Raw genomic sequence first — 20,554 nt, 5'->3', positions numbered from 1 at the left:
TGTGCTATCATATGAAAGCTTTCTGGAGCTGTCTTCAGGCCTGGAGAGCACACCTTATTTGATCTCAAATATTGCTTGCAAAGATTTGCAAAGACTAGGAAAATCATTGAGGAAACCATGTGTGTCCGGCTGGATTTGGTGTCCCTGTCCTCTCTACCTGTCTTTTCTGATTTGGGTAGGTAGCAGCAGAGCGTGGCTAAGGAAGTAGTTATTTCTTGTCCTTACTTCTTTACTAATGTCATATGTCCGTCATCTTCTTGGCTTTGTCTGAGTTGGGCGTGGGGCATTATCTGAGATTTTGAAGATAGCCACTTTAACATGTGGAGAATCTCAGAAGCATCCTTTCTCTGCTTGGCCAAAATGGTAAGAGGTCTAGGTAACATTCCAGCTCTTTGCACTCAGGTGTGCCTGGATTTTGGTCATGGGGAGATAAGCATGTGTGTGTCTAGGAAGAGTTCCCTGGCTCCTTCTGAGCCAGATATTTAAAGTAAGTAAATGGCCTCACGAAGAGGTACATATGGTAGTTTTTACCCCAGTATTATGGCTGCCTGTGTGACTGGATCACAGGTAGGTACTATGTCTTGTTCTGTATTCACAGACTCTAGGAGATTTGTGAAAACTGAGGCTCAACCCCTTGCCCAAGGTCATGCAGAGAATTTACAGCAGAGTCACTCTCAAAGCAAAGTACCAGCTCCCAGTCCTGGCCTTTCAGCACTGCCACAGCAACACCACAGATTCTTAGGAATTCCTGGACATCTTCCCCTCCCACCCCACTCCCAGCAGTGTAGCTCTGCTGGAGATGCGGTGACAAGCATAGCCAAGCTTTATCCTTAATAATCAAGGAGGAAAGAGACTCACACAAGGTTTCTCATGCATGTTGCATTTATGGCTTTTAAACTGTCTTTTGTGTTGTTGCCTTATTTGATCTAGTAGACAGTAGATTGAAACAAAGCAAACACCTAAGCAATGGCCTCATGTTCCTTGTTTGAGAATTGAGTTTTTAAATGATTCACTGTTTGATGTGCTGCAAACAATAATGATCTTGCTTCAGATTTTACATTATCTTGAGTTATTACATTCAGTAATGAAGTGGAAATAAAAATTTGATTTTACTCTTTTAAATTAGTAAACCTTGATGGTTTTCCTGAAGACTTTGGTTCCATCCACTGGAAGAGATGGCCACACCCATGAGTGCATGAGCAGCCCAAAGTGGACTTTCTGGATTACTAAAAAAACCAAACACACACACAGTTGTAGGGAATCGCAAAGAGAAATGCAGGGGAATCTGAAAGGAACTAGAGAAGGAATAGAGAGTGAATATAATCAAAATACATTGTATAAAATTCTCAAAGAATTAATATAAGTATTTTAAAATAGTATTTTAAAAATTTTACCATGATTCACCTTTTGAGTCTGGGTTACCTCACTTAGTATGATGTTCTCTAGCTCCATCCATTTGCCTAAGAATTTCATGAATTCATTGTTTCTAATGGCTGAATAGTAGTACTCCATTGTGTAGATATACCACATTTTTTGCATCCACTCTTCTGTTGAGGGATACCTGGGTTCTTTCCAGCATCTAGCAATTATAAATAGGGCTGCTATGAACTTAGTAGAGCATGTATCCTTATTACATGGTGGGGAATCCTCTGGGTATATGCCCAGGAGTGGTATAGCAGGATCTTCCGGAAGTGAGGTGCCCAGTTTTCGGAGGAACCGCCAGACTGATTTCCAGAGTGGTTGTACCAATTTGCAGCCCCACCAGCAGTGGAGGAGTGTTCCTCTTTCTCCACACCCTCTTCAACACCTGCTGTCTCCTGAATTTTTAATCTTAGCCATTCTGACTGGTGTAAGGTGAAATCTCAGGGTTGTTTTGATTTGCATTTCCCTAATGACTAATGAAGTTGAGCATTTTTTAAGATGTTTCTCCGCCATCCGAAGTTCTTCAGGTGAGAATTCTTTGTTTAACTCTGTACCCCATTTCTTAATAGGGTTGTTTGGTTTTCTGGAGTCTAACTTCTTGAGTTCTTTATATATATTGGATATTAGCCCTCTATCTGATGTAGGATTGGTGAAGATCTTTTCCCAATTTGTTGGTTGCCGATCTGTCCTCTTGATGGTGTCCTTTGCCTTACAGAAACTCTGTAACTTTATGAGGTCCCATTTGTCAATTCTTGCTCTTAGAGCATACACTATTGGTGTTCTGTTCAGAAACTTTCTCCCAGTACCGATGTCCTCAAGGGTCTTCCCCAGTTTCTTTTCTATTAGCTTCAGAGTGTCTGGCTTTATGTGGAGGTCCTTGATCCATTTGGATTTGAGCTTAGTACAAGGAGACAAGGATGGATCAATTCGCATTCTTCTGCATGCTGACCTCCAGTTGAACCAGCACCATTTGTTGAAAAGGCTATCTTTTTTCCATTGGATGTTTTCAGCCTCTTTGTCGAGGATCAAGTGGCCATAGGTGTGTGGGTTCATTTCTGGATCTTCAATCCTGTTCCATTGATTCACCTGCCTGTCACTGTACGAATACCATGCAGTTTTTAACACTGTTGCTCTGTAGTATTGCTTGAGGTCAGGGATACTGATTCCCCCAGACTTTCTTTTGTTGCTGAGAATAGTTTTAGCTATCCTGGGTTTTTTGTTATTCCAGATGAATTTGATAATTGCTCTTTCTAACTCTGTGAAGAATTGAGTTGGGATTTTGATGGGTATTGCATTGAATCTGTAGATTGCTTTTGGCAAAATGGCCATTTTAACTATATTGATTCTACCGATCCATGAGCATGGGAGGTTTTCCCATTTTTTGAGGTCTTCTTCCATTTCCTTCTTCAGAGTCTTGAAGTTCATGGTATGCACTCACTAATAAGTGGATATTAACCTAGAAAACTGGAATACCCAAAACATAATCTACACATCAAATGAGGTACAAGAAGAAAGGAAGAGTGGCCCCTTGTTCTGGAAAGACTCAGTGAAGCAGTATTCGGCAAAACCAGAACGGGGAAGTGGGAAGGGGTGGGTGGGAGGACAGGGGGAGAGAAGGGGGCTTACGGGACTTTCGGGGAGTAGGGGGCTAGAAAAGGGGAAATCATTTGAAATGTAAATAAAAAATATATCGAATAAAAAACATTTTAAACAAAAAAAAAATTTTACCAGATGTTCTTCGGTATATATGAAAAGAAATAACGAAGTCTGTGATAGCAATTAGAAGTTGAGGCTGATGCTTAAGATGTTGGATTTCCAAAGCATAAAATCCTAATATTTTGATGACCTTTTTTTTCCAGTTTCCTAAATAGAATGGTACAGATTAAAAACAGTGCCTTGTGTGCTTATTTCTGTCGTGTGCAATTTATGTAGGACACCCGTGACCACACAGACAATGAGTGCAAGTGTGGCTGGCGAATGTCCTGGCCTCTGAAGGTCAGGGTTAACGAATCTGTAGAGCGTTGTAAACGGTTTTAGCCTTCCACTGCGCAGTCCGCCTCACGACCAACCTCATGTGCAGCCTGTCTGTGCATCTGCTGTCTGTCTGACCTCCTTTAGAGTGTCATTTTCTAATGGAAAGGACAAGAAACCTCATATCCATGTGTTTCTGGCATCAGGAGGTGACACTGTGGACCACTTACCCTCCATGGTTTCCAGATAGTGGGGCTTCAGTATAGCCTAGAAGTTTCCTGTAGGTTTCTCTTGCTTCCAACAGTAGAGGCCAGCTGTAAACAATTCACAGATGACCGTCAGCCTTCAGGCATGAAGAGATCTGATTTTCTACTCTCTCCTCTCTCTCTCTCTCTCTCTCTCTCTCTCTCTCTCTCTCTCTCTCTCTCTCTCTCTCTCTCTCTCTCCTCTCTCCTCTCTCCTCTCTCTCTCAGGATTGAGTGCTTTCCAGGAGAAGAGTCAGTCGGGCTGGCAGGAGGGAAAACCTTTATACAAGCAAATATGAATAAACTCACATACATTCATATATATGCATTCATACTTATTTGTTGGACCCAAAAGTCTGTCTAATCAAGTTACACACTTACACACACCTGTACTTACATATGAAGCAGAGGCCCAGGCCCCAGTGTGGGAAGCACTCAACCCTGAGCAAGAGAAAGAACAACATCTACCTCTTACTGCTAAATAAACTGAACCCACGTCTGTAAGCTTTAGTAAGACTAAGGCTCCATATACCCAGAGGATTCCCCAGCATGTAATAAGGATACGTGCTCCACTATGTTCATAGCAGCCCTATTTATAATAGCCAGAAGCTGGAAAGAACCCGGGTATCCCTCAACAGAAGAATGGTTGCAAAAAATGTGGTATATCTACACAATGGAGTACTATTCAGCCATTAGAAACAATGAATTCATGAAATTCTTAGGCAAATGGATGGAGCTGGAGAACATCATACTAAGTGAGGTAGCCCAGTCTCAAAAGATCAATCATGATATGCACTCACTAATAAGTGGATATTAGCCTGGAAAACTGGAATACCCAAAACATAATCCACACATCAAATGAGGTACAAGAAGAATGGAGGAGTGGCCCCTGGTTCTGAAAAGATTAAGTGTAGCAGTATAAGACAAAACCAGAACAGCAAAGTAGGAAGGAGTGGGTGGGAGAACAGGGGGAGGGAAGGGGGTTTATGTGACTTTCAGGGAGTGGGGGACCAGAAAAGGGGAAATCATTTGAAAGGTAAATAATATATCAAATGAAATAAAAAAAAAAAAAGACTAAGCCACACCCCCACCCCCACCCCCCCCACACACACACACACTGTTAGGAAAGGGCCTCCACAGTCCGTGGTCAGGGAAGCCGGCCTGCTCTTCCTGCTCTCGGCAGCTCCTCTATCTCTCATTCTGCGTCTTGCTGTCGTCCTCCGTTCCTGCCCCAGTGTCCCCTTTATTTTCTAAGGGAAAATAAAAGGGGAAAAATCTGTCAAACTCTATGCTCTCTAAATTTCTTTAAAAAAAAAAAAAAGATGTATTTATTTTATGTATATGAGTACACTGTTGCTGTCTTCAGCCACACCAGAAGAGGGCATCAGATCCCATTACAGATGATTGTGAGCCATCACGTGGTTGCTGGGAATTGAACTCAGAACCTCTGGAAGAACAGTCACTGAGCTCTTAACCACTGAGCCGTCTCTCCAGCCCTCTAAATTTCTAAATTGCTTTCTTGATTTCTAAGTTACTCTACTCTGCTGCCCTTCTTCTAATCCTGCTCTCTCCTGCTGCGATGCTGTAATGCCATGCAATGGACTCATCCCTAGTTTTTTGTACATTTTCTAGGGGAATGGATCACATGGTTTTTCCAAGTATCTTTTTTTAAGCAAAAGTCCACTAAAAATTCAAACATAAATTAAAATCATAAATTGAATGAGAAGTTTACAACAGAGATGTTTACATTTGTTCCCATTAAGACTAGACATTCATTATCTGCCACTAGCTTCATAGGTTCATGGAGAGTAAAAAAAAAAAATCATAATTTTTGTGGCTAAGTTATCATTGAAGTGTTGTGTAGATAAATCCAGTCAATATTTTGTCTTCTGTCCTTGCACCTACAATAAATCATTAACTCCCTTTAAGAGCTTTGGTTAATTGTTTTACAGCCTCTTGGAATGTGTTCTAAGTTGTAAATGCCTGCTTTCTATCTCATAAACAGTTAACTCATGACACATGGAGACTGGCAGAGTTCTAACTGCAGTGTTTGTATCAGAGAGAAGTCTAATAGCAGTCTGATTGTAAAGGGCTTAATAATTACTAGTACAATTTTAGGAATTTTTATAGGATCATCACTAGAAATTAAGAAATCATTTATTTGTCTCTGTAGCATCACTATAAAACAGTACACCTTCATGGATCTGCAGAAATCTTCCCAAAAATGTGGGCTAACACCTAGTGATTGTTATATATATTTAATAATAAAGCAGATCTCTTTCCTCAAATGTTGTCCCTTCAGCTTTGCCTAGCAGGGCTCCCCCATTGTAGTTTACAGTCCATGTGGGATCCTCTCAGGAAGGTCATCTGCTACATTTTAGCCTCTCCTAGATGGCTCCTGTCATCTCTAGTCTTGACATTTTCCATCTATAAAACCCTAAGTTTCAGTAAAGTCCTGTGTCTCAGAGAATATAAACTCCAGGTATTAAATTTAAGCTGGGCACGGTGACGTGTGCTTGTAATCCCAGCACTCAGGAAGCTGTAGCAGGGTGATTCTGAGTTGGAAGCTAACCTGTTCTTCACAGTAGCAACACATCAAAAAAGTGACGAAATTTACCACTGTTTGTGTTAATCTGTAAAAGACATGTAGACAATGAAATGCATTCAGGGGCATGCATGTCATTTATGTGAAAGATAAGTGTGTGTGCTGAAATGAACACTGTTACTTGAGCATGAAGTAATGGTTCACCAATGTTTATCTAAAATTGTGTGATTTGGCTGGGTATGGTGGTGCAGTCCTTTAATCCCAGCAACAGGGAGGTAGAGGTGGATAGATCTCTGAGAGTTCCAGGCCAGCCTGGTGTACTTATGTTTCAGGCCAACATAATAGAGAGGCCCTTTCTCCAAAACAAAAACAAAAAGGGGGAAATCCTTAATTAAATAATTAATTAATTTTATCATTTATGGTGAGGGGTGGCCGGATGGCTCAGAAGATAAAAGGTCCACCAAGCCTTTCCACACACAGTGTAAAGAGAGTTGTGCTGACGTGTATACATGTACTGTGCTGTAGCATGTCAGCACACACACACACACGCACACACACTTGTCAAAGCAGTAGCTGGCTAAGGAAGAAGCTGCAAGGCTCTGTGCTCTTGCTGATGGACTGAGGGGTGACTTCCCTCACGCATGCCCTCCCTTAGCATCTTCATGTATGGAAACATGCTCACTGGACTTCTCCAGAAACCACCAGGGCTTCTGTCGCCAGACTAAGCTTAAGTCTTGCTCCAGGGAGGCACACTTACAAGGGCTGAGGAAGAAATACTATATTGTTTGCCAGGCAGGGTGATGCACACCTTTAAATCCAACACTAGGAACAGAGGCAGATAGAGGTCTGAGAATTCAAGGCCAGGAGAGTCTACTTAATAACTTCCTGACTAGCCATGGCTACAGGGAGACCACATCTTTAAAACAAACTAACAAAACTAGGTTTTTATCCCCAGGTTGTTAGCTGTGCAGAAGTGCACACAGTGAAATGTGGAGAAGGAATGCACAGAGAACAGTGGTGGCCCAGTACCGGCTGAATGGGGATGTGTATGTAGACCTGTGCATCCCTGTCATCATCGTCGTGGCCTAGACATGCTTAGGAGCCATTCCGTGACTTTGATGTGAATGCTTAAGGCATAGTGAAGCACTAGATGTAGTTAGAAAATACAAAGTGCGGCCTGGCTTTGTGCTTAACTCACAGCTTAAGTTTTTGGTTATGAATGAATATTTTTGGTGGGAATGTATGTCAGATACAGCCTCGTCATGTAGGCCCCGACTACTTTCTTTTCAAACATAAGAAGTTATTTCAGCAGGTATTCTTATTACTGCTCTCTTCTGCTGGCCGACCTGGGTGGGCATAATGAAAATAGGTGTTGAGTGTTGTGGAGCATCTGCATATAAACCCTGACAACTCGGCTTTAAAACTCAGAAGCACATGGAAGATGGACTGGGCTGAGAAAGCAGCCAGGTCACAAACTGTATCATCAGTAACTCACTCCTGAATTTCTGATTTTTTTTTTTCCCCAGAACCGAATGGAGGAGAGCAAAGCACTCTTTAGAACAATTATCACATACCCCTGGTTCCAGAACTCCTCTGTGATTCTCTTCTTAAACAAGAAAGATCTTCTAGAAGAAAAAATCATGTATTCCCACCTAGTCGACTACTTCCCAGAATATGATGGTAAGTGGCCACCTTCTCTCTGCCAGCCTCACCGCTGTCCACAGTAGGACAGGAGGCAGCATGGTACAGTCCCCAAAGCCGTGAGCCTGGTGGGGGCAGGAGGGAGGTCAGCAGCACAGTGCAGTGCCTGGGGTCACAGGGTCCATGAGGACAGTACCCTAGAATAGAAACTACTGTTCCTGACTTGTAATGACATAAAACATTTTACCTCATTAACATTGACTGATGTTACCAGTTATGGGGAAGCAACAAGTTTTATGATGTTTCAGAATAACCAGCTCAGAGAAGGAATAATTCACTAGATTTTTCTATCAGCAATTGTAATTTCCAGTTTCCCTCCCTCTCATTTTATTACCTACCTCTGCCTCTCCCTGATTAGAAGCTCACCTCTGAAGTACGTATAAAGAATCCATTACTTTCTGTTGTTGACCATGACCAAGGAACTTGAGAAGGTAGAATTGGCTTGGGCTTACAGTTTTAGAAGAGAAAGGAGCCCATCAGGATGGGGAAGCACTGCAGTAAGCTTCAGGTGTGGTGACCAGATAGGGGAGGCTGAAAGATCACATGTGTAAAACATATGCCAAAGCAGGAAGACCCAGGTGTGGGGGAGACAGTGAAGTTCAAAGCCCACTCCTAGTGACTTACTTCCCATAGCAAGCCATGCCTCTCCAACTTCCCTAGATAACATGACCACCCAGGGTCCAGGTGTGGAACTATCCCAGCCTATGAAGGATGTTCTCATTCAGACCACCACATATCCTGAGGGTCAAATTCTAGTTTAGACCCTTTCTACCTATAGCAAATTTAGAGTCACTTGATTTTCCTGGCCCTTTAAGCTATAACTATGAGATCTGCTATAGGGTGATAGAAAACAGTTGTGATTTTAGTGTGGTACTTTGAATATCCTGGAAGCATTTACTTTAGGGGAACCTCACTAGCAAAAGGCCTAGGATTGATGGCCTAGCTAGGTGTTTGCCTAGATGGAGAGGGAAGTCCCATCCTCAGTGATGGCAGCGCTCTTTAAGTATTGTGCTGTGGCACTGAGGTCCACAGCGCTCTTGATCTTGGCCTTGCACTGTTGACCACTGGAAAGTAGCTCTCCTAGCTGTGCTGTATGGTTCTGTACAGAGGGCATCACCATGCTGAGGAAAGCTGATGAGTAACTGTATCCACATCCAGCCTCCCAGCAGTCCCAGAGGCTCCTGTGCTCCATAAAGCTTAAACCAGCCACTGGCAGACCATACCAGAGGGTGCCTCCTGTTGTTGAAATTCTGTTGAAGAAATCATTGCAACCACGCATTTTCTTAGGCCTGTGTTGTCCCCACCACATCAGAAGTGAGTGGCGTTGACAGACATTAAATGACCTGAAAAGCTGAAGGTGCTGAGTCTCTGGCCCTCCACAGCACTGACCAAGCCTTAGTCCAGAGAATGAACTGGGGGTCTCCGTGTGCTGTTCTTACTAATGGTATTGCCTCAAACAAATTTACCTCTGCCTAATTTCTTCCTGTATTCTTAAGGACTGATCAAGTTGTGGGTAAATGATTTAGCATAACACCTATCACAGAGTAGGGCCACATCCCAAAGTTTTTACAGGGTGACTATAACAGCAGAAATGACTACCACTACTACAAAGTGACCTAAACAGCAAAGGAGATCTAGATATCTGTGGCATCGCCATTTTATCTTTAGAGATTAAGGGTCACTTGGCTTCATACCTTCCCATGAAAATTTAAGTGGCCCTTTGCTCTGTATGCAATGCTGGCTCAAGCAAGGGAATGTGGTGTGCTTAACAGCTGTACATATGTCAAATGCATATGTACAATTGAGCGTGTAGCAGCATGTTCCATCTCTCTAGCCATTTTACGGTTTGCCTGGCTGTTATAAGAGAACAAATATTGTGGGTGGAAATGACTATATACGGTGTACCTACTCCCCCTCAGTAGCAGACCTGTCCTGCCCTGTAAGCGCATGCTCTGAGGACAGGAGCAAGGACCGCTGCCTTACACGTGTGCACTTGCTCCCACACCCAGAAGGCCGACTTCATTTCTCCCCAGCGTTGGTGAGAGCCAGCAGATAGACAGTGACCATACCATACACCGCAGTAGCGCTGTGGGCCCCGTTTTCCTTCTTTGATACAGAGAGTTAGCACTGTGCAGCCGCAGAGTTTCCCCTGAGCCTAGCTGCTCACCTGCAGCCACGTCTTAGCTGGCTGCACAGCATTTCATGTTTTCTGGGGAGGTCTTTGCAGGACTGCCACTTTCTGTACTATCGTCCAGAACCCATAAAACATACAAGTGGTTTCCTTCCAAAGGGAGCTTATTGTAAATGTTTTGGAATTTGGAGATGATTTTAACTGTTGACTTTCTACAATAGACATCATAATGTCCAAAGGAGATATGGCCACAGCTAAGTTAACAAAGGCGGTGATTTTGTTGTTCTTGAGAGAACAAAGCTGTTATTTTATGAGATCCAAAGGTCTTGGAAGACAAACTAGGACTGCGAAGGCTCTTCAGTACACTATAGTGAGAACCTGATAATAAGCTTATTAGATAGAGTATTACCAGTTCACAGATGTACATGTCTTCCTTTTGAGGTCGTAATCAGATGAATGCCGTCTCTGTCTTCAGGAAGAGAAATTACTATTTCCACATAGATTTGAACTGCAAAACTGTTCCTAGAGAACTTAGAATTCTGGGCCTGCTGTGATGTGTTCAAATAGCACAATATATGCTTAAGACAGCACACTGTGAGTGCACTTCAGTGAACCTGAATCTATTTCTAATATTCTACAGACTAAACACGAAAAAATGTTGGTATCTTTTCCTTCCCAAACAGAATAAGAATAATAGATAAGAAAATGGCAAGCTTCTCACATTCTCTGTTGGTCTCATTTTAAGTGCTTTATGCTGCTGTAGACCCCATCAGTTAAAGTAGTACATTACTAAGGACCGCTTCGTGTATGTCACATCTTAATCATGACACATTTTCATTTCTCATGTTAACAGCCTTATTCACTGACTCAAAGCGCCCTTGTTGATACAAATGAGAAGACTCTGGGCTTCATAGCTCTTTCTGGCAACTTCCAACAGTGCAAGATGTAGGTGTGAGCCCAAATCTGTATAGGGTTCATTTGAACGTTCTGGACTGTCTGCCTAAGACTAAGGTCCTTAGCATTGGTTGTTAGGCCTCACGTTCAAACAACCCCACACACGATGAATCCCGGGAGGCCCTGCGCCAGTGGGAGGGAGTAACACACCCTTCCTCTGTATGGAGCTAGCTTGCAGCCTCGGAGAGAAGCACAGTGTCAGCACCTGAAAGTTGATGGTGTTTTGACATTAGTGATTTAGAAGTCTTAAACCCACACTTGCCAGAATCTGTTTAAGTATAAACTGATTGAGATGTGACTGTGATTGACCCTGCACACAATTAGTAATGGCTCAGGGCATGTCATACTAAAATATCATACAGAGCATTTAGATTATAATTTAAGTATGTGATCTCATGACACTAATTACAGTTGTGACACTCTGCGGCTACTGCCAGTGTTTCCACCACTCTAGCTAAGCGGCAGCACCCCACTGCCTCCCCCTTCGCACATTGTCCCTTTCTGTCTCTATAGAAGATACAGCCTAGAAGTCAGTCCCACAGTATCTGGCATGTTGATTTATTTTCAAGGTTCATACTTGGCATACCTTTGATTATTTCTTCCATTTCTTATGTTGTCTTTGGCTTATCCAATCCAGTTGAGTCACTTCTACTTTTAGTACTTATGAGGAATGGTACTGTCCATTCACCTATGAAAGGCCCTCCTTTAACGCATTTGAATAAATTGCTAGGTTGTATAGGAATGCTATCTTAGCTTCTTGGGGAGCCACTGAGCTGTTTTCCATAGAGTGTATACCATTGTACTCGTACCCGTGGCAGATAGGTATACACTTGACCTGTTGCCAAGATAATGATAGCCAGGCTAGCTAGCAGATGGGAAGACTACCTCATGATTTTACTTGGCATTTCCCTAAATGAATATCAGAATTAAACATCTTGTATGCTCACTGGTTGTGTATACCTTCCTTTGTAAAACTGTCTGGTCACGCCTTGTGTCTAGTTTCTATAATCTTTATTCTAGGTGCTAAATTCTTACTACACATATGAATTGTATGTATTTTCACTTGATAATGTACTTTGATAACATAGGGATTTTTTTAATAAGGTTCAGATTATTTTTTCTTTTACTGCTTCTGTGTTGGGGCTATGTCTAAGAATCAACTACGGAATTATTATACAAGCATTGGTTAGATTTTTGTCAGCTTAACTCATGCTAGCATCATCTTTTTTAAAAAGCCTCTCAATTGAGAAAATACCTCAATCAGAACGGACTATAGGCAAGTTGGAGGACATTTTCTTGATCAGTGATTGATCAGGGCATGTCACACAAAAGTATCATACAGAACATTTAAATTATAATTTAAGTATGTAATCTCATGACACACTGCCCAGCACACTGTGGACAGTGACGCCCCCAGGCAGGTGCCCCTGAGCTCTTCAGGAAAGCAGGCTGAGTGAGGAGTAGGCAACAAACAGCAGTCTTCCACAGCTCCGCTCCTGTGCCTGCCTTGGATGCCTGTCCTCAGGCCTGCCTCCTGTGAAGGCCTGTAAGCTAAAATAAATCCTGGCACCCTCCCCCCGCCCCCGCCAGGCCACTGTGGTCTTGATGCTTATCAGCATGACAGAAAGTGTTTTCGCTTCATCTCTGTCACTGTGAAGAATACCCCAACAAAAAGCAACTTCAGGATAAAGATGGTTTTTTGGCTTACAAGTCCCAGGTTACAGTTCATACTTGGGGGAAAATCAAGGCAGGAGCTCAAGTCACATGGCATCCATGGGCAAAAGCAAAGAGGATAAATGCATCCTTGCTTGCTGCATCTAGCTTTCTCTGGTTGTGTGTGTCTAGTTCAGAACCCCTGCCTAGGGAATGGCGCCTCTAACAATAGACTGGGTCTCCTTCCATCAGTTAACCAATCCTCCATAGACATACCCACAGAACAACCTGATTTAGATAATCCTTCAACTGAGACTCCTTTCTCAGGAGATTACAGATTGTGGCAACTTGACATTTAAAACCAACCATGATAAACTTATTCAAATAAAACTATCATGGGACAGTGTATGAGGCTTGAGAAACTATGCAAACATTAAAACAATGCAAACTAGTGAATTTAGCATAATCGCACAGTGAATTTAGCATAGTTCTGGAATACAGAGTAGTCTTCAGAGGACGTGTCACAATACATGCTGATTGAGCAGATAAGCAAATGTGGATCACATGACACACTTTGCATCTCCCCTCTTTTGGCAAACAGGACCCCAGAGAGATGCCCAGGCAGCTCGAGAATTCATCCTGAAGATGTTCGTGGACCTGAACCCCGACAGTGACAAGATCATCTACTCCCACTTCACGTGCGCCACAGATACCGAGAACATCCGCTTCGTCTTTGCTGCCGTCAAGGACACCATCCTGCAGCTGAACCTGAAGGAGTACAATCTGGTCTAACCGTGCCTCCCAGAAACCATTCTTCCCTTCCCTGTGGGCTGCTGAAGAAAAACAAGAGGGACTGTATTTCTGTGGAAAACAATTTGCATAATACTAATTTATTGCCGTCCTGGACTCTGTGAGCGTGTCCACAGAGCTGTAGTAAATATTATGATTTTATTTAAACTATTCAGAGGAAACAGGATGCTGAAGTACAGCCCCAGCACATTTCCTCTTTTTTTTAGGCAAACCTTGACTCTCGATGTATTTTAAATTTTCAGTCATTCACTCACAGTATAAAAGCACTCCTGTCATTCGTTCTTCCCCTTCTCTCTCTCCCCCCTTGCCTCTCCCCCATTCCTTTCCTTCTTCCTTCTCCCCTTTCCTGTTGACCAAAAGGAAGCTGATTTTTCTTCTTCCTGCTCCTTACCTCCCTGCTGTTTTACTTTTCCTCACTACCATGGCCTTTACCCTAATTCCATTCTTGGGCAGTTTCTCTCTCAAGTGACGCGGTCAGGACGGCGTCATTCGACTGAAGCCGCCGTCCGTCGGCTTCCCTTCCCAGTGGTCCTGCTGAAGGCAGGAGCGTATGTATTACTGCTATGGTTTTAACTGTATCTCTGGATGCACATCACATCTAGTATTTCTTTTTCAATACATACATACATACATATATATGTATAATATATATATTGTCTTGTCTCACTTGGACTAGGACCGCGGGTGCCCGTTGATGGTTTAGTGTCATATCTTCTGGGTGCAGACCTTCAGCCACAGTTGGATTGTTCAGAGAAATGTATGGAAGTCAGGGTGTGCGGGCACAGGCTGTGAAGAAGTCCTTGCTTCTCCAGTCCGTGTGCCACGTCCTTCTGCTCCTCCTTGCTTCTGTTTATTTCTCTTTAGGTTTTTCACCCTCTTTAAACCACAGATGCCAAATGATATGCCAACAGACACTACATTCCCCAGCAGCTGCTGCCAGAGCCCTCTCGTAGCGTCTTCATTTTCTGTTTGTCTCCAGCTCTCCTTCACTCCTATCCCCCCTTGTGTTTGGGCCATAATTTTGAAATAATTTTTATTATGGGTATGTTTTGCCAAAGCCAGATTTTTATAAGGCAAAATAAATTAAGGATTTAACAGTTAAAGCCAGCGTCTCGAAATGTCAGCATTAAGGCAGTGAGGGAGACGACAGCTGGGTGTGGACCAGAAACACCATTGCCAAACAGTTGCTCACTGAACTGCTGCTTTCTCGTGGTCCGTTCTTTTCTTTGCCCCTGAGGTCAGCGCCGGTGTCCAGATGCAGAGAAGCACCCTGTGTGGTTTGTCATGAGATCTGCTTAAATCTCTTTACTGGCGCCAGTTTTTTTTAGCTCTTTATGTTCTTTAAGTTTGAGTGAATCTGCCAAGAACACTGGTTGATAGTATTATCCTGAAACCTTTGATTTGGGGGTGGAGGCGGGGGGAATAGTGAGCTGGCTTTACCACCTTCAGGGTCTTGAATTGGTCACTTGAACCTAAGGAAGATTTGTGGACTTATTCAGTGTTCTGTCAAGCATGTATTTATGTGACGATCACACTAGGAGAGATGTTTGGAATTCTCGTGTGCAGTTTGTCAGCAGATGCAAACCATGCCGATCACGTGTGAGTGAGCCTGTCCGGCAGCCCGCGTCAGGGTGAGACTCAGTAGATGGCGAGCGCTCTAAGGCTGCTGCAGGGAAGTTAGGCCCCGATGCTGGTCTCACTAACGCGTGCGCTCACTCGCTCGTCACTAATCTCAACTCCATATAAATCACTTTCCTTGAATAGCAGAGCTGGGAGAGTGAACAGCTCACCGTGTGAGCACTGAAGTTGCTGGCTCGTAATGAAGTGTTCTATGTTACTCTCCTGGCTTTTTATCCCTTGCTCTAGAAAGCCCCTGTAATTTAATTAACAGACTGCCTGTAGGTATAGTGCAATTATGAATGCTCTGATCATTGTACATACATCTCTCTTGATATTGCAACATCCATACTGGCTTTGTAATCAATTTTTTGGCAGATTGAATGTGCTGTATTGATATGTATCTATGTAATTGTATGTCTTAGAGCTAATTCACATTTTGAATAATGTTATTTTATTTACTTTTTTAAGAGAGGAGAATGTAAATTTGTCAGTTTATTTCTGACTAGGGATATTTTTTTCCATTTAGAAAAGAAGGAAAAAACCCCTTACTATCATACAGAGCGGTACTAGCATCGTGCTGTGGAAAATCATTTGCACATTCCCGAGTAGAGGTGTGCTGACCTAAGGCCCAAAGGAGATTTCATAGCAAACACACAACATCCGTCAGAGCTTTTATACAAACACGGAGACCAACTTTGTAGACCTTTTGCCATTTGATCTGGGGTTGGAATATGAGCTTTTATACGATTCATATTCTTATTTGGCAAATGCACAGTTTAGCATTACCTCTCTGGTGGCCTTTATTAGAAAGGCAGTTTTAGAAGCTATTTGTGATCCACTAAGGAAATGTTTTATCAGCTAGAGACCACTGCTTGCCTGAAAGGGCAACCTTAAATTTGGTGCAGCAAATAAATAAATAAACAAAAATAAACAAAACAAAAAACAAAAAAAAAAACAAAAAAACCACAAAAAGACAAAAAAGAAGAAAAAAGTAACATTAGATGGCCTGCAGTGTATAGAGCAAACCTCATCCCAGGATCGTAAGTGTTACCGGTCCTAAGGAACCGAGCTGCTCTGTCTCCTAGAGCTGTAGTGGGTATAGCTGAGCCATGCTGAGTCGAGCTCAGAGCTGCTGAGCAAGCAGGGGAGGCAGCCACGTTGTCCTTGTGAATTGAGGATACAGCTTGCTGTGCAGAGTTGAAGTCTGTGGCCTCACTGCGTATCCTGGGGTGCATGACAGGATCCCTTCTTTTGAGAAAGGAAAACATTGATCACCCTAGCTGCAGTGGTACCCGGACACCTCATTGTATCCACATTAGTCAATGAAGCTAAAAATAATTTTGTTGTTGTTTCTCGTTTGGGGTTTTATCGAAGGGGTGAGGGGCGGGAAGGGCTTCTCAGTTTTGTACAAAAACAAAGTTGACTCATGCTTTCTCTTCTATTGTGACTGCAAGCAAGCATTCCTTTGTCGATGCTCTGGGTAATGGAGGCTTGTGATGAGCGTTATGGTGACTTGGGCATGTCTTACTCAGAAGCAAAACACAGACTACAGAAACCTTTCCTCGGCATACCAAGGCAAGCAGCCGTCCCATGAGTCACCCAGCATGAGTGTGCGGTTTACAGATGATGTCCCCTTCTGTGTGCGATGCGGCCCTTCCCACCCACAGAGAATTCCTGTTTGTAAATTGGAGGTTTATCCTATGCCTTACAGAGCTTAAATTCAGAAGTCTGTGCCTCATGTCTGAAACAAAGGGAAAACACACGCCCATGCAAAAGTCAATCTGTCGGGCATTCCTTATCATTTCCTTAGGAAGAGCTCTGTTGAGTGTCCTGAATAGCTGGGAAATCCTTCTTAGGAACCTGCAATGTTGTTTACTGGCGGGTGGCATCCACAGCGATATTTAAAGAACACCTGGAACTTGGGGGCTTGGGGGCCTTGTTTTGTTTTGTTTTGTTTAGATTACATTAGCAGGCCTAATCGTTGTAAAAGGTAATTCAGCCAAAGGGCACTTTACTTTTTGTACTTCAGACTTATATTGATTGTCAAGTTGTACGAATTGTAATTTAAAAATTTATACTGCCACATGATTGTAAATTTTAGTTGTCTTAAGTAGGAATTGGTGAAAAGCTGTTTATGCTGGATTTGGGTCAAAATGACTTGATTATTTGCAAAAAAATAAAAATAATAATGGGAAGAAAGGGCTGCATAACAAGACACCGCAAGACTCAGATCCCTCAGATGACCCCCAGCGCCCCTTTGTTTTCAGTTTCTTAAAAGAACGAATGAAGTGAAATATAGCAGAATGTTAACCCATATAAAAATAAAGTGTACCCAAATATTGTAATGTATATTGCTGCTCTTCTTAAAATTAAGTAAGGGTTTCAAGCCACTCACATGGTAATTGACAGCATCTCAATTGATATAAATAAGGTGTACTTGGGCATACATTTTATTCCAAAGAGAAATCTTTGGTTAGAAACACAAACAAAAATGGAAGCTAATAATGTGAGTTTATCTGTCTCCGCACTCCTCCAGCGTATGCAGCGTCACTAGATGTCCTGGCATGTGTGTCTTTGAGATTCCATTTTAGTTCTCGACCATTATGAGAAACAGATGGCTTACCTCTGTGTGATTAGGCCAAGGTTTGGGGAGCTAGACACCTGCCATTGCACAGGTCACTTGCTGGACATCTGCATGGTCTCTCTTGCAGTAGTACTGTTTCCTTCCATCTACCCGCTTCTGCCACCCTGCAGTAGCACTCTTGCCTCTAGCGTCATCTGCCCAGAGTGTGCATGCTCCCCTGATGCACAGCAGGTGCTCAGATATGTCCTCCCAATACGTCCTCCCACCTCCCACAGCTACCGCGGAGACTCCAACACTCCATAAAATTTGAACCCATTGGTGAATAACATTTACATGTTACAAAAACAGACACTAGGTAAAAATCAGATCTTACTTAGATAAAGGAATTCTGGCTTTCATAGAAGTTTGGTAATCAGGAAGAAAACACAGGGGGAGATCATTCAGCAAGCCACTTGTAGGTTAGAAAAGAAAGTGGAAAAAACACTAAGTGTGTCCGGGTCGCTTTCACTGAAACACGTTTCTGGCAGATTTCCTCAAAGGACTCTAACCGAAGCCTCTTGCCAGACTGCATCCACCCTCTTGTTGGACTAGATCTGTGTACTTAGGGAGTTTTGTCAAAAACATTTTTAACTTGCAGTATTTAAAAAAGAAATCATATTTACTGTTCTTAAAATGTCATTCAAATGCATGTATTGTCTATTGTTTGGGGATGGGAACTAGTTTTTCAAAAAAAAAAAAAAAAACACCTAATGTTGTATAATAATGCCCCGATGATCTTACTGGTTAAAAATACAGTATTTTCGGCCATAATCTTGTACTACAGTATTCTTCATTCTGAGTTTTGCTTCCCTTGAAATTGCCTAAGCTCCTCGGAGAATGCTCTGATCACAACGTGCCTTGGAACACATCTTCCCTCCTTCTTGCTCCATAGGTCACATGCACTTTTCCAAAGTAGGCAGATGTAATGGTTTCTAAAGCGCACACACACACAGCCTTTGCCAATTTGTGTACAGTCGGAAATGTCAGTCCCTATTGTGCAAATATGCATTGGTAGTACTCTCTCAATCTGGTCTTCCCTGTTCTGGCCCTGGATTAATTGTGGTCTGTTTAAGACTCTAAGTAGCTGCTCAGGGTAGACCTCTGAGGAGCTGCCTAACTTCAGCCTGTCAGGCAAGCTTCTGAGGAATAAGACCAGCCCTTCCCCTTAGGTTGTAAGGCAGCACAGAGGGTCAGCGGCACGGAGCCCCGCCCTAACCGTTCTTCTGTATCTAAGTGCTAGCAGTAAGCAGCCACTCCAGGTCTGGAAAAAAGACCTAGCACAGATAACCTCTGTGTCTGTAACTGTATACATCTTTGAGATCTGCTAAGAGCTAGCCTTTTCTTCCTCTAGGAGTTTTTTTAAAAGTGTAGGAAGTGATGTTAGAGTGTATGTCTAGAAAACATATGCTTAGATGTGGGCTGCAGAGCACAGTAGAAGCAAAACCCACTGCTCCTGTGACCGGGTCTCACAGATGGCCCTGGACTCACTAGAAAATGCCCTCTCAGCTACTTCACCCTGCAGACTCCGTGTGAAAGAACAACTGTGGTGTGTTCAATAGGTATGCTGAGCAGTTTCTCATAGTAAATTGCCCAACTTCTTCCTATTCGGTTTAATTCTAAATTGCTGCCTTAGCAATTGGTTTGCTAGTAGCAGAGGGTGAGTTTCGAGTTGTTTTTAATCATTGAAGAAGTGATCTAGATACTTGAACCTTGTTTTCCTTCACGTTGAGCTACTCCTTTCTACCATCCCCCAGCCCTACGTCAGTAACTAGTTACCTGTATATTGGAATCCCTTTGTTTCATGATGGTGGCTAATTGTCTCCAACTACTAAAAGGAACTGAACCCAATCTATTGTAGCAGACCCTGCGCCCAAGAGGTTTCTGCAAAACTCATTATAAACTATGGGTTTCTTTAAGTCCATGGTACCTAGGAAAAACTGAAAAGATGTTTTCTGTTCAGTTTTCATGCCTTAAGACTGGTGAAATTTGATCAGTGTCCATATCCTCTCTACCTGTTTTCAAAAGTGCAATTTAAAGGCCAGAACAGTTTTTTGCCCCATAAGCCTGGGGATAAAAAGCAAGAAAATCATCTTTAATTGAGAAGGTGGCTGCACTGAACATTTTAACAGAAGTGAGTAGCCTGACCTGTTCCTGCTATGATGTCCTCTGCAGCTCTGCAGTTCTGCAGGTGTTTTGGTAACTTAGTGGACTAACCAACAGATAGACTGATGACTGTTTCCAATTAGCCCAAATATGTGGATGGCAGATCATTGAAGAATCTTTGGGAAAGAAAGGACCAGAGCAAGACACGTAGACAAGCGAAACTTGGCAACTCTTGCTATCTGCAACACTGTGTCCCAGTGGCCACGCAGATATAAGAAGATACTGTTCCCATGAGGTCAGTCAAGGGCACACCAGAGGCGAGGGTCTCTTTTTCAGGGCTGGAATATCAAGGTTATATTCTAAGACAGACCCACCCTGGCAAAGCCGGGCTGCTTTCTTTTTGTAAGTTATAGGAGGCCCATTCCTGGGATATTGTGCTAAAGAGTTAACAATGGAGACAGAGCTAGTGGATTGTACTGGTTTTGTTGTATATTCAACCACACCCAACTTTACCTTCCAGTGTGACAGAGATACTCGCTATTGGATCTCTGGGTGCTGCTGTCAAGGCCTTGAGCCAAAACCTTTTTGAGCACGTGGAGAGGCCCCTAGGCCAGGCCATCTGGCATCCTCTTTCCATTCCTTCCTGGGCATTCATAACAAAAAACAATGGCATCATATTCAGAATGGGCAACAACTCTAGAAAGATTAAATATTTAGACTAAAAAATGGATAAGCAGGTGCTTGAAGCTGGGGAAGAAGAATGCAAAATGTGTGTG

At 42.8% G+C, this 20,554-nt stretch overlaps 1 protein-coding gene across 1 annotated transcript in view; it reads left to right on the top strand.

The window, feature by feature from the left end:
- Positions 1-17,401, top strand: part of LOC127689275 (guanine nucleotide-binding protein G(q) subunit alpha) — a 254,203-nt gene extending 236,802 nt beyond the window's left edge. The window contains exons 6-7 of the mRNA XM_052188768.1: positions 7,710-7,863; positions 13,224-17,401. Coding sequence (XP_052044728.1) covers positions 7,710-7,863; positions 13,224-13,414 — 345 coding nt within the window. The 3' untranslated portion in view covers positions 13,415-17,401. The remainder of the gene's footprint in view (positions 1-7,709; positions 7,864-13,223) is intronic.
- Positions 17,402-20,554: the final 3,153 nt, after the last annotated feature.

Source organism: Apodemus sylvaticus, chromosome 1, assembly GCF_947179515.1.
Source record: "Apodemus sylvaticus chromosome 1, mApoSyl1.1, whole genome shotgun sequence".
Classification (NCBI taxonomy): domain Eukaryota; kingdom Metazoa; phylum Chordata; class Mammalia; order Rodentia; family Muridae; genus Apodemus; species Apodemus sylvaticus.
Note: the sequence above shows the minus strand (reverse complement) of the source record. Positions and strands in the feature narration are given on the sequence as shown.